This window comes from Streptopelia decaocto, assembly GCF_964273445.1.
Source record: "Streptopelia decaocto genome assembly, chromosome: 5".
Taxonomy (NCBI): Eukaryota; Metazoa; Chordata; class Aves; order Columbiformes; family Columbidae; genus Streptopelia; species Streptopelia decaocto.
In genome coordinates this window covers 34,944,339-34,963,131 of record NC_138659.1, presented here as the reverse complement: position 1 = coordinate 34,963,131, position 18,793 = coordinate 34,944,339, and the positions used below count along the sequence as shown (strand labels likewise).

The following is an 18,793-nucleotide window of genomic DNA, read 5'->3' as shown; positions in this document are numbered from 1 at the left end:
TCCTTTCTTCCCTTCCTCAACAACAGCGGCGCGCCAGCAGATCCCTCTGCCGTCTGATGCCGGTGGGAACCACTGGCAGTCCTTGAGCCAGCAGTCAGGAAGATAAAGTCATTCTTGCTTCCTAAACCGGTTAAGGCAGTGGTGTGTTTGCTCTTTAAATCAGTCACTGGTGGTGCGGCTGAAAGATGTCATTTGTTTCTCTAGCAGTCTGTCAGGTTGAATAATGGTGTCACGGCTGGTGTGGTGATAAGATGGCCAAGGAGATACTCCTGAGATGACTTAGAAGGCAGGACAAGTTGGCCTCTGCTGTCTAGTTCCCAACCTGCAATCCAGATTCATTTGGACAGCCTGGCATATTCTGCAGCACTTAATTATTCTTCAAACCCAGTTACACCAGAAGATCGTCAGTAAAGCATGACTTGCTTGCAGAGTTGGTTTTTGTGTCCGTAAGCAGCCTGGGTGTGACGTAGCCATCTTCTGAGCTGCTGCTGTGGGATTTTGAAGCTGGTTGGTGTCGGTGTGTGCGTGTGTGCCGTTCGCCACTGTGGCCGATGGCTTTAGCTCTACAAACAGCAGACGTGCCAGTGTCTGGACAACCTTTCTCCATCTCGTTTTAACAAGTACGTCACCAGTGGCAGCACCGCCTTTCCTCTTGGTGCTCTCTGGAAGACTGGAGAAGCGTAAGAGCTGTTGTGCTCCATGCTGCTGGTTGTGAGCTGGATGCTGAATTGGGCAGGGGAGCAGCCCTCTCTTTTTCTGGCAGTGCTGCCTTTTTGCGCCTGCTCCCATTACTAGAGGACAGCAGGAGGTAGCAGGGAGCGCGGAGCAGTGCAGGTGGAGCAAGGAGGCTGTGAGCAGGGACTGCCTGAGGGGAGAAAGGACACGTTCTAGCATCTCCTTTCCCCAAGGGCGGAGAAGACAAGGGGGCCCCCTGCTTAAAGCAGCTCTTTGGAGGCTGCGTTGAAGTAAGAGATAGGAAATGGGATAAGGAAATGGGTGGGAAAATGAAAATGTTAGAATTGCTGGGAGGCAAGAGGAACTGAAATCTTTTCCTCTTCTCAGCTTTTCCACTTTGAAGTCACTGAAAGAGGCGAGATAAAACAAATGGGCGGGTAGAGAACCAGGACAAGCTAGAGATCAGCCAGGAGACAGAAGAGCAGTGCAGGGAGAAAGGAGGCAGAAGCGCTCAGAAAGATGGAGGCGGACACTGGATGACCCCAATGCCCTTCGGTGGGTTTGCTGTGGAAAGTATCCGCACCTTCAGATGTGAGAGCTGAGGTGTGGGCCTCTTCTCTCCCGATTCTCGAGCTCTGGGTCAGCTCCAAAGTGCAGTGCTTGCAAGTCCGCGTGCATCTGAAGATAAGTCTGTGACCTGAGGTAGAGAAATCCTGTAGAGTGTAAGTAGGGCTGGAAGTGGACAGTCTGTTAGCTGAGGTTTTGGCCAAACGCAGATCTCGTGCTTTGCGTGGCACCCGGAGGCTGTCAGGCTTCTTTTCCGCAACACCTTTTTGCTTTTTGCATAGCAGCGTGCTCAGAGAGGGCTGAGAAATTATCCTTGGCCCAGGCCAGTCCTGCCTTCACCTGCGAATTAATTCATCTGGCGCTTCTCCCCTAATATAGTTCTTTTAAGTGTTAGCAAGCAAACATTTAGCTTTGCAGAGAGGAAAGAAGATACTTTTGTGTTGATGGAGAGCAGTGAAAGCTTCTTTCGCTTCCTTTGAGATTCCAGCAGACACAGTGTTGGACAAATGGTGATTATAAGGAGGGAACAAATGGTGATTCCTCCAGAAAACTGCTTCATTTTCTGGTCTGCTAGATGGATCATCGCTAAACTGCTCACTAAGCAGCTCCCTGCACCTCTTGCCAGCTAAAACCTGCTGTGCTTTGCTCAGGGAAATGGGGAAAGCAGGTAGGAAGCAGAGTTTCTCAGCCGCAAGGCCAATACTGGAGGAGAGCGGCAGCCACGTGGTTCGCTGCGCTGGATCGGGCTGCTGCAGCCCACGTTTCAGAGGAGTGTGCCTTCCTGTCTCATGCAAGACGTCTTTCTAGCTCTGTGGAGTTCCTGGCACGGCTGAGGGGTGGAGTTCCTTCCTGATCTTTGGATGATCTTGATCAGCTTAAGCTATAAAGCAGGAGATTTGATTTACCCTGACTGAGCTTGCATAACTGCAGACAGAATTAGAGATTGGCAAGCCCTGCTGCACATATAATGGCTCAGACTGAGGGAGGGATCATGCTCTGATACCTCCCACATGGCAAATAATTTCCATTATAATTCATTCTAATTTGTTTTATTTCCTTGATTAACTTTATAACGTAATAAAGCACCATTTTCACTTGAGCTATTCTCCGTTAATTTGTTTTAGTATTGTCTGTAATGATATTCATTTAATCTTTGCCATTGCTAATTTTAAAAATCACTGATGTAAAACCAGAAAGCGGTAGAAAACCATGACAATCGGTAGCTTGGGAGTCTCCAAATTGTCACACGGGGGCTGGCAGCCCGTGAGGAGCAGCACGGAAGCAGCGGTGGGGTAGGAGCCGGCATCTGGAGCGCGGCAGCCCTGGGCTCTGGGAACCAGCCTCAGAGAGGCCCCGCTCTGCCTCTGCTGCTATAGCAGAGACGCCGAAGTGGTGGGACCTGGCGAAGCAGAGAGCTGCCTCACACCTTGGGCACGGTGAGAGGAGCCCAGATTTATCTGCATAGATCAATACCCTCTTGCCTTGTTTTCAGAGGTTGGAAGCTCGTGTTGTACTGCATCCCTGCTGCTTTTGGTAAGGCTGGGGCACTGCAGGAATTTTGTGGGGCACAACAGCAGCCTGGAAGTTCCTTCAGCTCTGTAGACGTAGGATACGAGAGCGCGCTGCTCCGATCTCCTGCCTGTCCTAGGACGAGTCTGCCCACAGATCCCAGCAGCCACAGCCGCTTTCATCCCTGACGGAGGCCACACAAGAAGGTGGCAATACTTCCTTTGATTCTGTTTGCTCACGAGCTCTGAAGCTGGACCGTTCACCAGGGTATGCTCTCAGGGTTTGTGCCCTCTGTCACCGCGTTATGGGCACTCCCAGAATTAATCCCAGTGACTGGGGTGCTTGTTTGGGACAGAGAAGGTCTGAGCTCCAGCCCGGTGCACTGTACAGCTCACAGTCCCTGAGCAGGGCAGGTACTCCAAGGAACCGAGATGCTTAAGCCCCCCTGGGGCTCTGCAGATTTTAGCATTCATAAGGAGAGTCACATTGTGTTTCCTGGCAGTAGAAAGATGCATCCTTAAGTCCCAACAACATCTGTCACTGCGAACAAGCTCTCAGCTATGCTAAATCTACCCTCCTTTGTGGAGTTTTTGCAGCAGAAGTCATCGCCAAGGAGGCTTTGCAAAACAGCCAGAACTTTTCGCATTCAAACTGAATTTTCATGGCTGTGGTCACTTTTCATCAGAGACTCCCTTTCCCCATGTCCGTGCAGAGATTTCATTTCACACATGCTGCCCTCCCTGGCTGAAAAGCAAGAAGCTGACAATGCAGGGATTTCTCCTTGGTTTACACTGCTCTATTCTTTCTCTTTTCACCTTCGCAGGTTGCAAATGATTGCTGATCAACTGGTGGAAAGGTTTGTAGCCTCTGGCCTGATGCTTAAAGAATGGGATAGGGTGAAACTGCATGCTACGGTCATGAACACTCTCTTCAGGAAAGATCCAAGTGGTGCGTATACCTCATCCTTACTAATAAACGCATTTGAAGTAGTACCTCCAAACAGGAAGTGCTTTTGTTGGCTTTTATGTTTCTTTTTTCGAATGTTGTGATTATTATTAATTATTTTTATTTATCTCAAAAATTCCTACAAGGTTGTATGGGGCCGTCACTAAATAAAACCTAGAAGCAAATGAAAAAGCAGGCAGCAGAGCTGGAGAAGGCAGGCATGCTTTGAGCACTTGCTGGATCTTTTCGAAGATCCTGAGCTTCAGAAACACTGTTGCCCAGCAGCACTCACAAGATCTGGGCCAGAGAAGAATGAATTCAAGTACCACATGAGGTCTTGGGCTCTGTGTGCCCCAGCGTTAAACCGAAATTCAGTAACAACTCGATGTGCTGTGCTGACCTTTAAACAAGATGAAAACCTGATCCTCTTTGGTCAAGTTAAAGATTGCCCATTGTTTTAGGAACGTGGTTCTGGTGTCTTTCTCGTTAAATCGCATTCAGATAGCTATGAGGCTGGATGTGAGCTGTTACGGAGTGTGTAGCCAAAAGATTGGCTGCTCTAGTGGGCTGTAGCATCGTTCTTATTGTGTTGCTTTAGCAAGCAGCCTCAGGTGCACCGCATTTAGGGAGGGGCGGCATATTACAGCCTTGTTCTTCATGTGCAAACATGCATTTGCTCTGGCACTGATAGTCTGCAAGCCTTGGCAGCATCGAACTAAAGCATTTTGTAGCTTCCTCTGGTGTAGCGGCCTCTGTGTGATGCCGGTAGGTTATGTCAGGTATTCTCCGGTTACCCAGAGTCTCTTGTCGGGACAGCGATCGCAGCAGATGGTTTGTGTTACGGTTTTCTGGGCACCCAGCAGCAGACATTGGGGATGGCTGCTACTGAAGCCAGAGAAGTATCTTCAGATGGTAGAAACTCTGAAAAGATAGGGCTTAGCTCTCTCAAATTGAGCCCTGAAAACTGGTGAAAACGTAAGGCCAAGGTGCTGCTGTGGCGTCCCGTGAGGGAGGCACACGGGCAGCCGCGTCCGCCTTTGGGAGTCTGGATTCTGCACAACCCTATGAAGCGTGTGAGGCATTCAGACACAATGGTGAGAGCATTACACAGATAGCCGTAAAAGTCACTTTATATTCAATACAGGATTTGAATGGCCTGCCAGATGTGAGTGGGACTTCATAGTTAATACTGGAGATGAAAAAGAAATATTGAATGTATTCACTGAGGGAGGCAGAGGTCCTGTGGAAAGCCCAGATCATGTTCTTAGGGATTATATAAAAATCCAGACATGCTCTGGGGAAGTGGCTCTAAGATGTAGGCATTTGGCAGTTGCTATAGGCCCAGGCTGCTATTCTTAACGTCTGTGTGCGTGGCTGCGTGCCCACCCCGCAGAAGCATACGCGCCGCACGTATGTGCTTCCCGGAGCAGGCAGCAGAGGTTTCTATAGGTGCTGGCGCTGCACTCACTTGCTCCGGCTGGTATTTGGTGCCGTTCCAGGCGATGCAAGCACTCGCAGTGCTGACTCTCACCCTGGCAGGATGTGGGATTAAAATGAGCCAGAGAGAAGCAGATGTGTTGCGCTGAGCCATCAGCCCTACAGAACCGCCCTAGCAGTAGGGTCTTTCCTCCAGGTAACGTAGGTTATCCCAACAGGAGCAATAATTCCTGTGCATTCAGCCTTGTCCTCTTTAAAACCAAAGTGGAAGTGGGTTTTTTTGCACTAAGAACTGGGCAAAGATGGTTTGTTAGCTGGCAGCTGACTTTTGGGAGGGAGAGAGTGGGGGGTGAAGTACGGCACACACAGTTCTCCCATCTGAAGCTCATTCTGGTGGTGGCTTTTCTTGTTACAGCCGACGAGCAAAACAATACAATGACTGGTAAATCATCTTTCAAGGAACGGGAGTCGTTTAATGGCCGAAATATCCTCAAGGTCAGTATGAAACAATTAGGGAAATGGAGCCAGCTGTGGATATTGCATAGCCAAAAGAGGTTGAAACACCTCATCAAGGCTGCTTTTGTCTCAGGCTTACAGGATCTCCTGGAGGGGGGGAAAATCTGTTTAGAAAATAAACAATCCAGATCACTTGTAATTGGGAGCATTACAGCATTTAGCAGAGTGTTCTTAAAGCTGGTGAGGCTCAGATCAGGAGTATGTAGCACGAATGTTAAGTGGGTGTTCATGTTGTCATTTACTTCGCTTGTGTTTTACCCTGGAGACTCAGGCTCGTGTGGATTCGCAGCCCACCAGAAAGGAGTACTTTGTTGCTCTTGTTCTACTCACTCATATATATTTATGAAACTAAACCAACTGCCATTTCACTTACTCTTCTCATGTTTTTTTTTAATCTCTGCTGTTGATTTGGATGGTTTTGCTCCAGAAAAATAGCAGGCAGCGGTAGGGAGTCCCACCAGCCAGGATCTGAGGGCTTTGGCAGCGATCAGAGGGTAGGAAGCAACATCCCCCAGCCCCTGGAGGTGGATGAGGCTCAAAGAGGAGCATCCTGCAGCCTCCCAGGCTTTGCCAATGGGGGTTGAGGCTGCAGGCAGCCTCTCCTGCTCATCCAGATGGCAATGTCAGGCTGGTGCTGTGCTGCTTGGCCCCTGCCAGTGTCCAGAGAGAAAAGACCGGCACGTAGAAGTAGAAATGGAAGACAACACTGGCTTGTAAGCAAATTTGCGGTCCTCATTGTGTTAGGCATTTGTTGCAGGCAGCTGTGATAAGGGGGAGCTGGAACAACACATGAATACATTTGGGACCTGATAAAAGATATTCTGGCAACACAGACATGAGAGAGGGTACAGGGCTGGGTGGGAGAGGGACAGCCCAGAAGGATGTTAGAACACCACAGGAGGGAAAGGGTGCGTTTTATTTGTGCTTACGGTTTTGCTGTATAATGTATGAGGCACTGGATGCATGGGGATGTGAAGGCAGGGAGTGGAACTGATTGATCTCCCCTGTGCAGAGGACAAACAAAGGGACAAAATCAGGTTAAGCTCTCATTGTCCTCAAACAGTCTGTGCGAGCGCAGTGTCGTGACTCAGCATCGCCACATGTTGAGTGTTCAGTGTGAGACTGCAGTCTTGCAAACTGAAGCAGAAAAGCCACAGATGTGGTCCCTTTCTTAATGTGATCCGGGAGTTTTGGTTAGCTGCTGGCTCCGGAAAGTGAAGGTGTATGTCAGGAGGCCTCAGTGCCTGCAGGGATCCAGCTTTCAAGGTGTACACCCACCTTTCCCTTTACCCTTTGCTCCTTTCTCCTGCATCTGTTAAACTTGCCCTTCAGACTTGAGGGACATATAAAATCAAACCATCAGTTTTCCTTAATACTCCTCATCCAAACCCATCTACAGTTGGGAAGGCATTAACGACGCTCCCTCTACTGGTCACACCATTTGTGGACCGCACTGTGGGGTCTGAGGATCCGTGGGGCTGCCGCTGTGCGGTGCTGAGACTGCAACTGCCCTCCCTCACATGGCTACTTGTTATTCTTGCTGCCCTCTGAAATGTGAGCTGATCATTTATTTCATTTTATTTTTAAGCTCCTAATTGATTTTGTACCGATGTAGCCAAAAGAGCTGCTAGCTATTTGGACTGTTGATAATTACTTCAAAAGCGTGTCTTGCTGCAAGAAATGTCATCCTTCTCCCCCACCTCCACTACATTTCCTAACCTGCCTGCTTCGTATTTCCCTTTGGTCTCCCACGTGCCTGCAGCAGAGCGCCCGTTGGCATTAATTAATTACGTGAGTCATAAATAGCTCCGGGCTTCTTACCAGAGGAGCCCAGCCACTGATGCATTCTAGCATGACCTTGCAAGGATGCGCCGGTTCCCTCCCAACCCCCTTTTATATACATTATTTATCTTGTGCTGGGGGAAGCTGCCCTCTCACCAAGTGGCTTCATTAACTTGTGCAATAGGATCTAAACGACGGGTTGTTAATGAACATGGCCGCAGTGAGGCAGGCTGGCTTGCGGGTGCCTTCCCAGGTAGGTCGAGCGATGCGCCGTGCCCGTGTTCCCAGCTGCTGGGACCGTGCGATAGCTGTGCTGGGTGGCAGCGGGCCACCTGCAGAGCCAGCAAAGCACAGCTAGGATGGCATCGTGTCGGAAAACTCGGATTTTATCAGCGTGGTTCCTGCTGTGCAGCTAAGACCGGTGCTGTTGGGCCAAAGGCTTTGGCTGGCGGGGTGCAGGACCTGAGCGACCAGAGCACGATGAGTCTTGCCTCGGTTCTGCTGCTCCTGTGGCCAGAGCCAGGGTGTACGTGTGTGCAGATGCACTGGCAGCGCATGTTTGCCGATCGCATGCTGGCGTTACCCCAGGCTCCAGCTGGTATTTTGCTTTCAGCAGAACTAATCGGAATTTTATTTAATAATCCTTTGTTCTACCCGTTGCGCAGAGTTAAACGTACACTCCTATTTGTGCTAATAAATGGTTGTGCAGGCCGGTACCTTCCCACACTGCTCAGAAAATAGATCCTGTAGGATGAGTTGCATTCAGGAGTTTAAATTACTTCTGTCTTGAAGAATATCCATTAAAAAGACTCCCTGGCCTAGCTAGTGCCGAAAACACGGGGGATTGTATGCCCCAACAGCTGAGTGATTTGTGTCTGCCATGAAAGCGCTAAATGCTTTAGCTTCATGCTTGTCTAGTCTAGTCCCAAGAAGCTGGGGATGCTTTGGGCGCCACTTCCTATGGAGCAATACGTATTTCTTCTGGGGCGGCTAGTGGGTAGCTCATCGGCTCCTTTGAACGTCCAAGTCACGCACCAAAGTCTCGCTCCGGTCGCACACGAAGCAGATCGTCTCTTGGAGAGCGGATCCACGGCTGAAAGGCAGCAGTAAAGCCTTTGACGCAGTCTCCCACAGCATCCTCACAGCTAAATTGAGGAGGTGTGGTCTAGACAATAGAGTAGTGAGGTGGGTTGCAAACTGGCTTGAGGAGAGAAGCCAGAGAGTGGTAGTCAATGGTGCGGAGTCTAGTTGGAGGCCAGTATCTAGTGCAGTGCCTCTGGGGTCAGTACTGGGGCCAGTATTATTCAATATATTCATTAATGATTTAGACGAGGGAACAGAGTGACTGTCAGCAAGTTTGCTGATGACACTAAGCTGGGAGGAGCGGCTGACACGCCAGAGGCTGTGCTGCCATCAGAGACCTGGACAGGCTGGAGAGTTGGGCGGGGAATAACCTGATGAAATTTAACAAGGGAAAGTGTAAAATCCTGCATCTGGGCAGGAACAACCCCAGGTTCCAGTATAGGTTGGGAAATTACATATTAGAGAGCAGTGTAGGGGAAAGGGACCTGGGGGTCCTGGTGGACAGCAGGGTGACCATGAGCCAGCACTGGGCCCTTGTGGCCAGGAAGGCCAATGGTACCTGGGGTGGGTTAGAAGGGGGGTGGTCAGTAGGTCAGAGAGGTTCTCCTTCCCCTCTACTCTGCCCTGGTGAGACCCCATCTGGAATATTGTGTCCAGTTCTGGGCCCCTCAGTTCCAGACGGACAGGGAACTGCTGGAGAGAGTCCAGCGTAGGGCAACAAAGATGATTAAGGGAGTGGAGCATCTCCCGTGTGAGGAAAGGCTGAGGGAGCTGGGGCTCTTTAGTTTGGAGAAGAGGAGACTGAGGGGTGACCTTATTAATGTTTATAAATATATAAAGGGTGAGTGCTATGAGGATGGAGCCAGGCTTTTCTCGGTGGCAAACAATGATAGGACAAGGGGTAATGGGATCAAGCTGGAACACAAGAGGTTCCACTTAAATTTGAGAAGAAACTTCTTCTCAGTGAGGGTGACAGAGCAGTGAACAGGCTGCCCAGGGAGGTTGTGGAGTCTCCTTCTCTGCAGACGTTCAAAACCCGCCTGGACATGTTCCTGTGCGACCTCACCTGGGCGTTCCTGCTCCAGCAGGGGGATTGGACTGGATGAGCTTTTGAGGTCCCTTCCAGTCCCAAACATACTGTGATACTGTGATACTGTGATACTGTGATACTGTGATACTGTGAGCGCAGGGCCGGGCTGGGCGGGCAGCGGGGCCCCGGGGAGGCGCCGCTTTGGCAGCCCCGGTGCCGTGGCTGCATGCCCTGCGCCGCAGCTGGCCAGGCGGCACAGCCCTGGCACCGGGGCGGCTCCAGAGACGAGGCCTGGCTGCCTCCGGGCTTTGCTTTGTTTTGCATACTGAAAAAACTAAGGCTGGGCTGAATAAATAAAAATGCAAAGAAATGCAAAGGTACCACCTGGCCATAATTTTCTATTATGCTTTCAAAGGAAAGGAAGAAAACCACCTTGATTCTCACTGTGTTAAAACAGAATGATTTTTTTGACTTGAAGTCTAAGAGTGGCCTTCGCCGCATTCGAACAAGAGGGAAGCAAATTTCGAGTGCAGCAAAAGATGAACCCCGCCGCTTAGCACAGGTCTGTGATAAACAGCTTACAAGATTAAATATTGAGGGAGCACCTACTGAGGTACAACAGCAGAAGGCTGCACATCTTATGTCTTAGGGCATCAGGGGAGACTTGAAGCTGGGATGCAGGACGGGGAACTGGCTCAGCCGAGGCAGTGACACACGCTGCGTGCCCTGCAGCTGCAGAGCTGCTCTGCCAGGGCTTCTAGGGCAGACAAGGTAGAATTCGATGAGACCTCTTTTCTTTTGAAGCTTGCATACAGGGTATTAAATGATGGGACTGTATTGGCTTTCACTTAGAGCGGGGAGAAAGTGCGTTTACTGACCAATATACCAGGGCTGGGAAGGAGCTGATCATAGCAAACGGATCTGGCAGTGTTCTCAGTTATGGTTTTTATCTCGCTGGGTGAGAATAGCGCAGTGGCTGCGGTGTGCAGCAGTTCAGTTGGAGACGTTTGATGCAGTGCTGTATAGAGAAATACAATGAAAAAGAAGAAATCTTGTCCTGAATAACCCCCCTAGCCCCTCAAAATACCCCAAACCCACCAAATGCTGAACAAATTAACATCTGCTCCTGTGTGGAGCCACCGTTCCCAGCTCCACTTGCAGATGAGGAGTGCTGCTCATGTTCTGCAGCCTCTGGCATCCAGGCCTTTTCTGTGTAACTTTCATTAGTGAGTTTAAGGAGACAGAGTCTTTACCTGGTGTATTTTTAAGCTGAGGTGAAATCAAAGGTCCAAAGAACTGGCATTAGGTGAGGATCAAGACTGCCCAGTGTTTGGAAAAGGTAGGAACATCTTGTTATCCTCAGTGAGGCGGTAAATATATATATATATCCCAAGTAGGGTTGTCAGTTGGAACAAGTACCTAGCAGGAGGTGGCTGCTTGGGAAGTTTAGAGTGAAAAATACCAAACAAAAATCCAGTGGGGTGAGAGCAGACTGAATAAGAGACTGTGATGCAACATCACCGTGTCAGAAATAAGCCGGTGCTTTCCTCGCCTCGGTTCTACGGAGGAATCAAAAGCAGAAATGAAAGGCTGTAACGCTGCTTTGCAAAGGAGAGGATTTTTGCCTTCAGTTCTGATCCTGCCATTATCGAGGGACACTGCGGCGGCCGAGGGGGCTCAGCAGTGTGCAATTAGAGCAACGGTGGGATGGGAGGATGTGACAGTTGAGCAGATGAGACTGGAGATCAACGTTTGTATGATCTTGGGGGAAAAAAGGAGATTAAATAAGAGTTGCCATGAAAATGCTTTCCTACAAACGATATTCTTCAGAAAAAAAAAAAAAGAAGTGCTTATTCATGCTATTTGCATTCGGTGAAATGGGAATCTGAAGTGGCATTTGAAAAATCGGACTAGATAACAGAGAGAAGATGTCTTCGTTGGAGTGTTTGGGCCTCAGAGCAGCGCGATGGGGCGGCGTTGGAAGCGCTGAGAGGAGGGCCAGGGGAACGCAGCGCGGGAGGTGCGGGAGGGTTGTGCGTGTGACAGGGAGCCCTTTGGTGACCCTGCCGGAAAGGGGAGAAACCTCTTTCTTCGCAGAGGTGCTCAGCACCTCTCTGACTAATTCCATCAGGAGCTGTGAGTGCTGGAAGAGAGAGGATGTGCTGAGAGGGTTATAAAGTGTCTGAAGCCTTTTGTTCCTTCCAGGCAGGGCTGCCTGCACCACCGCAGTGCTCTCCAGCTCAGCTGTTTTGGAGGTGCCATGGGTGCCTTTGGAGGTGCCATGGGTGCCTTTGGAGGTGCTGTGGGTGCCTTTGGAGGTGCCATGGGTGCTTTTGGAGGTGCCGTGGGTGCCTTTGGAGGTGCCGTGGGTGCCTTTGGAGGTGCCATGGATGCTTTTGGAGGTGCCGTGGGTGACTTTGGAGGTGCCGTGGGTGCCTTTGGAGGTGCCGTGGGTGCTTTTGGAGGTGCCATGGCTGCCTTTGGAGGTGCCGTGGGTGCTTTTGGAGGTGCCATGGCTGCCTTTGGAGGTGCCGTGGGTGCCTTTGGAGGTGCCGTGGGTGCTTTTGGAGGTGCCATGGCTGCCTTTGGAGGTGCCGTGGGTGCCTTTGGAGGTGCCGTGGGTGCCTTTGGAGGTGCTGTGGCTGCCCTTGGAGGTTCCGTGGCTGCCTTTGGAGGTGCCATGGCTGCCTTTGGAGGTGCTGTGGGTGCCTTTGGAGGTGCTGTGGGTGACTTTGGAGGTGCCATGGGTGCCTTTGGAGGTGCTGTGGGTGCTTCTGCCTCCACCCGATGTGCATCCCGCCTCCTCGTTTCCCCGAAGCTGCTGTTCTGCCACCAGCCAGCCTCACCTCTTTGATCTTAAGAGGACTATTTTTCTTGGCAGAGCTGGCAGGGGTTGAATTACAGCGGCATCTTAATAGAAGACAGGGACCCAGCACATTAAGTGCAAAAAGAAGAAAAAGAACACATTGATTAGCAAAAGTAGGCAGATCGTCCCAAAGGAGCCGTGACCCTCCTGCCGGATATTTCCCAGGTCTGTCTGAATTAATTTACTGGCTCTGTGGCTGGGCTCCTCCTTTTAGTGGTTTGGTGAGCATAGCAATGGGAGCTCCTTGTCCTGGTGTTCCCAGGTGCGGCTCGAGCCTCCTGGCATCTCTGCAGCAAAGCTGAAGCCAAGGTCTTACAAGCTGTTCCTGCCTTTGCTAGAATAGGCAGCTCCGAGAGCCACGGGGATGAGGCTTCTTGGGAGAAATGCAGTGCTTGATTATTAATTTCCTTAAACAAGTTGTCCTCTAAATCCCTCATGTTGGAGGCATAGCAGGGTCTGGGAAGTTAGCAGAGCCTTCAGCGTGATGGAGGGTTTTGTTTTATTCTTGTCTGAAAGATGTGCAGAAATCCGGTAACCTCCAAATGTCCCACTCCTATTTGTTTCTTAGTTTGCAGAACGCCTTTCACCATAGCAACTACGGTTTGATTGCCTCAAGCGCATTAATTTTCATGGATTTGTGGCAGGGGGGAACGGACCCAAAACCCTGAGCTGAAGAAAAGGTTTTGCGGTGTGGAAGTGGCAGGAACATCTCTAGATTTGGCTTGTGAAGGAGGGGAGACCCTGGAGGGAGTGCTACACTAAGCACTCAGCCCATAGCTGAAGTGTTAGTCTACTTTGGGGCGCCGTGAGTGGGTACAAAGAGCCCCAAAGGCAACAATAAGATAATCGGAGGGCTAGAAAATGTCTACGAGCTGGGGCTGAAAGACTTAGAGTTGTTTTGAGGCTAATAAAGGGCAGGAGGAGGACAACACATAGGAAAAACTGTTTAAGCATGTGAAAGCTTTTGCCAGCAGCGGATACCCTGTCCTCCTTGCTCTAATAGTAGGATGAGAAATAATGGGCTTAAATTGCAGCACGAGATGAGGTGTTAGGAAAATGTTTGTAATGGGAAGGATGACGAAGTGCTGCTCTAGAGGAGCTGGAGGAATTGGGGGCCCGGCTGTTTTGAGGGAGCAGAGACATTAGTCCAGGATCTGCCACCAAGGGGCTCCTCCTGCCTTGGAGGAGAGGACAGTGGAGCCGATGACCTGTTTCAGTCCTTCCTTCAGCCTGTTGCTTTACGATTACGAGGTGAAAAACACCTGGGAGATGGCATTAACGAGCATACCGAAAGCTTCTTGGCATTTGCATGGCGTTTATTTTGTCCCAGTAAAGTAAAAACACAAAAAAGAAACCTATTATATACACCTAGGATCTTTCTTCCCAAACTCCACGTGTGCTTCTTTCTCTTATATTGCTGGTTCTTTTCCAGATATAAAGAGTTATATTGTTTTTGCTTTCTGAGCAATGGCACCAGTGGTTTAATTGGAAGAGCTTTTCCCGTGTCCCGAGGAGACGCTCCTGACTTGCGTCCTGTGTTGGGCTCGTTGTAACACAAGATGCTCGCTTGCTTGTGATTTCAGGTCCTGGTGGTTCATGCCAAAGCTCGTGGATATAAAAGGCTAGTAGCAAGCTGAATGCGAATGATAAAGGAGTTAGTGCTTTGCTTATGATACAGATCAGCCATGCTCCCAAAAGATAGGCTGCTGGGACTTTTATGGCCAGATTTTCTCCCTCCTGAAGCCTCCATGCTCGTTTTTTCCCAGATGGGGTGAAAGGGCCTCCATTGCCGCCTTTTAAAACCTGCCAGCGGTTGTAAGAAAACAAGAGGGGAAGGGCTGCTCCTGGTGTTACTGGGATGGAAGGACTCGCTGCTGTGATGGAGAGACACTCCAGAGCCAGCTGCACACTCACAGAACACCCGCTGAGCTGCATGGCTGAGCCTTGGAGATGTCGGTGCCTGGCCAGCGTCCTTTACAAAGCCGTGGAGAGGAGAGGAGAGGAAGGAGGTGGGGAATGCCAGGAAGAGCTGCTGCTCGGGACGGGCGCCCGTCTACCTGCTTTTCCGACACTTCTCGTGCATTATTGCTGGCGAGCTTCCAAGCGCAATTAAACCCCTGACAGATAATCATTGGTGGAGGGTTGTCCAGAGTGAATAATAAAAGAGCCAGATAATTCTTTTTTTGGCACCAAACCGTTTCAGAAAACGTATTTTGAAAGTTGAAAACGGAATTAAAAATATCCATTAATGGAACGAACTCCACGGATCCCGACATGTTGCCCAGTTGTGTCTCATCTTCTGGGAGCCACCGGGGGATGTGTTTTGGGGTTTGTCAGTCGTAGTTTGGGAGATTTTAGGTTGCGAATGGAAAGGGTTTTGATGTGTTTCTCAGGACGAGAAAGAAGGAGCTCTGACAGTGCCTGGGAACTGGGTCAGCTTTTGCCGTTGGATGCTGTGGATGTAGCAGCCATTGGGGTTGTGTCGATAGCATAAATGCACAAAACCACAAGAAGACACGGGCAGGCTGGGCCTCCAGGTCCCTCTTTTACCAGCAGCTTTCCGTCGCTGAGCTGCGTTCATGCATCGGCCTCCAAGGAGCAGCAGAGATTCAGACCGCAGAGGCCCCAACAGGTCTGTGTGGGAGTTGGCAGCAAAGAGGCGCGTTAAGCAGGTAGGTGGGACCCCAAAAGCGGGATTGGAGACTGTGGTTTGTGCAGCAGAGAAGGTTAATTCGGGGAGCTCTGACGGACAGAGTTTGCTGGAGTTCAGTGGACACTTCTTAGTGTTTCTGAGTCTTACTTTCGAATTTCTAAATTTTTTATTTTTAATCCATTCACGTTTTTTCCATTAGGAACTTTTCTTCTATCAATCAGTTTTTCTTAATGCTGGTATCAGCAGTTTGCCAAAGAGCCGGCACCTTCCCTGCCGTAGCCGGCGTGCGCACCGCGGTTGCGCTTTAGCCATATGATTTGGAAGAGCGATTGTTGTCTGCGGTGTTTTCCATCCCAAGCTGTGGACACGTGTTAATTCAAATGTATCATCCCTTGTGAGCTGGAAAGATAGCCTGATGTTTATTTGGGCAAGTCGCACCCCATGGTCTGATCCTGTCGGGGCTGCTCCCCTTCCTTGTAGAGGAAGATGGTGCAAGAAGGGTTTGAGGTGTTGGGTTGTGCTCTGCTGCGATTGCAGCCAGGGGAGGGTTCCGACAGTCTGAAGACAAACAGGTTTCATTGCTCAAGCGTTCAGGCAACTCTTCAGAAATGCCGCTTAGTTTTTTTCATGCTTGTCAGCGAGCGCCTGGGATTTTATTTGCTCCTTCCCTTCCCCAAAGGGGATAACAGCACCGTAGCATGCTGATTTCCACAGAAAGCACCCTCCTGTCCCTCCCGGCTTCCCGAGTTGCTTCCTTCATTCAGCGCTGCTGCCCATCGGGATGCTGTGTGCGGAGCAGATGAAGCCATAAAGCCTGCGGCTCCTCTGAAGCTTGAGTTTAATCTCCTGGTTGGAGTTCTCTCTGCTGCTGGACCCCGATTCCCGGCGCCATCTCGCACGGCCACAGCGCTGGGTTGCCGCTCAAAAGCCACCCTGCGTGTGGCAGAGACGAGTGGCACTCAGCCCATTCGCGTGCCTTCCTAGAAGGGACATTTTTCTGGGTAAACAGGGGTTGCCGGCATCCCGTCCTCGGCGCGGGCCACGCAGCGGGAGCGACAGCGAGCTCATCCGCAGCCGGGGGTTCCCGCAGCGCCTCAGAAGTTGCTGATTTCTGTGCTCGTTGCAAATACAGCAAACAGGACGCCCCCTCAGCTCCCTGCTGGGGGCAGCCGGGTTTCTGAGGCTGATTGGTCACAGGCTAATGACATTACATGCCAGCGCTGATTCACCAGGGACAGTTTTGTACCGTTAATCAATAATACCCCTACCCTACGGCACTGCTTGCTGTGGCTGGAGCTCACAACAAAGCGAGCTCCGCGCGGACTCTGGGGGTATATACGTATATGTGTGTGTATGCATTTTATCCTGTGATAATGCTGCTCTTTGGTGGTGGTTTTCTATTGCAAGACGTTGCAGTGAATCACCGCTCCCTCGGCGTTTCTGAGCACTGAGGCTCTCGGCAGAGCTGCTTGGACTTTTTATTCATTCAGGATGGGTCCTTTTTTGGCTGACTACAGTAGACAACGTAAGGCTTTAAAAACTGATCAATAATCCTGATGGTAGCAGCAAAATCCGGGCCAGGCAATGTGAGTGCAAGCCAGAGATTACGTGAAGGAAGTTTTAAATACCTCTTACTCCCTTCCCTTGTCTGGACTTACTTTGTCCTCGCGCTGCCCAGCGCTTCTCCAGACGAATCCATTAATATTTCTCACGCTTGTTGAGCCCGTGACAGGTGATTTAAAAGCACCGGTTTGCGTTGGCGTCTCTGCTCTTCACAAGCAGAGCTGAAACGCGTCGCTGCTGTCCTTACGTGGGTTAGCGCCGTGATTTATTACTGTTGTTTCCAGCTTTGAACACAAAGGTGCCGTCTCATTCCAGGAGGGTTGTCTGCGAGAAGCGAGCCCCCGAGGGTGGCTGCTTGACAAATACCCGCTCTCGGGAGCACAACGGCATTTAAGACACACGTTTGAACTGCTATGTCGAGGAATCGCCCCACTTTGTGTTTATTTCTACCGTGCTTCGGTAAAACTTACTTCACAGGCTTAGGCAAAACGGGGGAAAACATGCGGAAAAAGAGGCATTCTGTTGCTCTGCCTTTGATAAGTTCTTGTGGTTTGGGGGCTGAAGTTTGAACGTGTGTTTTTGGCTCAGGTTTGCAAGGAGTGAGCGGTTCGATGTGTGATTCTTTCTCTCCCAAAACAAGTCTTTGGCGTCTTTTTTCCCCTCAGAAAATGATTGTTGCCCCCTGAGGGAGCCCTGCCACGTAATTTGCGGGTAACGGAGTGGAACGGACCTCAGAGGAAGAAGTGTTTCCAACATCTGAAGGGAATTGTCTTAATTGAGAGAAACAGGAGTGTTAAAAATGACGGGTGTCCCGCTGGCTTTTCCTGGCTCAGAATACATGGCTTTGGGGTCCAAAATGGAGATGCCGCGTCCTTCTCGGCATCCTCGGCGAGCGGTTCCCGAGCCTTTGGCTGTGGTTTGAGAGGCAGGGCACATCTCCGGCTCGTTTGCTTTAGAGGTGCTGGCTCCAGGGTTAAAAGTTAACAATGCTCTTTCCTTCTTGGGTTCTAATTTAATTTGGGAAGGCAGCAGGGAGACAGGGGGCACTTAGTCCGGTAAGTGCTATTCCCTTGATGGGAGTTAGTAGCTTGCACAGTGTGCGTGATGTTGAACTCATAAGTTGACCTTTACCTCCATCAGGTTCATTTTCATTTATAATATTAAAAAAAAAAAAAACCCAACCCCCAACCTCTTATTTATTCTTTAGGCAGCAAGGACATAAATCCTTCAGCGTGTTTGGATTTATAGAATTACAGTGCTTTTGCTGAGCCTCACGTCCCACTCCAATCAAATGACACGGATTTCAGTAACCGGGCGGGCAATTGCGTTTTTCCTCCCTTTGCCTCCCCCCAGCTGCTCCCCATCCGCTCCCTGCAGCCTTTTTGGCGAAAGGTGGGTCCTTGGCCCCATGGGGAGGGACAAGAGGGGGATTAGGCAAGTCTTGGGGTCATCAGCATTTGCGCACGAAACGTAACAACCTCCAGGTATCTTCTTTCCTTGCCCAGGATTTAAAAAATGCTGAAATGCTTTTATAGGAGGCATTTCATCAGCTGCGCTACAGGCCTCCTCCGAAACCAGAGCGTTTCCGTGGTGGCTGGGGAGAGGGGGAGATATAAATATCTTTCTCGGCTCTGCTTGGCTTTTCCCCAAGATAAATAGAAGTGAAAGCCGAAAGCAGAGGCTCAGCCTTCTGAAATCTCTGCCCAGGCCCCCAGGGACCTGAGTGCAGGATGCTTTTGTGGTGGGCAGCCAGCTCCCGGTGTTCCGGGGGTCTCGGAGGATGATGTTTTGAGGGGCATCTCTCCCCACTGTGATCCCCACGGTGGCTTCTGTCACGGGTGCCCTCGGGGAGCATCGTGAGGAGCCCGATGGAAACGAGAGCAGAAAAAAATGGCAGTGCTTGTCCTCTAAATCTTGGAGCATGTTTGCTCTCATAAAGTACAGCTACATTACCAAAAATCAATAGTTCCAGCGGCGTTCTCCCTGGGAAACACACACACGCTCGGACACATGGGAGATGGTAGTCTTAAAAAAGCCAAGGGAATACAAAGTGCTTTGGTACAAGGGTTTTGCTTCACTCCTAGCAGTGTACAAATGACCTGGGCAGGGTCTCCTGGGATTTTCTGATTGTCTTTCTGCTCCCACGTGCCTGAGACAAGAGGGGCTG

At 50.4% G+C, this 18,793-nt stretch overlaps 1 protein-coding gene across 7 annotated transcripts in view; it reads left to right on the top strand.

Moving 5' to 3' along the window:
* Nucleotides 1-18,793, top strand: part of ASCC1 (activating signal cointegrator 1 complex subunit 1) — a 36,833-nt gene that overhangs the window by 14,767 nt on the left and 3,273 nt on the right. For 6 of the 7 annotated variants that reach the window (XM_082054299.1, XM_082054295.1, XM_082054297.1 and 3 more), the window contains 2 exons: nt 3,575-3,699; nt 5,549-5,628. In XM_082054299.1, the coding sequence (XP_081910425.1) occupies nt 3,575-3,699; nt 5,549-5,628 (205 nt within the window). The remainder of the gene's footprint in view (nt 1-3,574; nt 3,700-5,548; nt 5,629-18,793) is intronic. The other variant, XM_082054300.1, reaches the window with a different exon arrangement.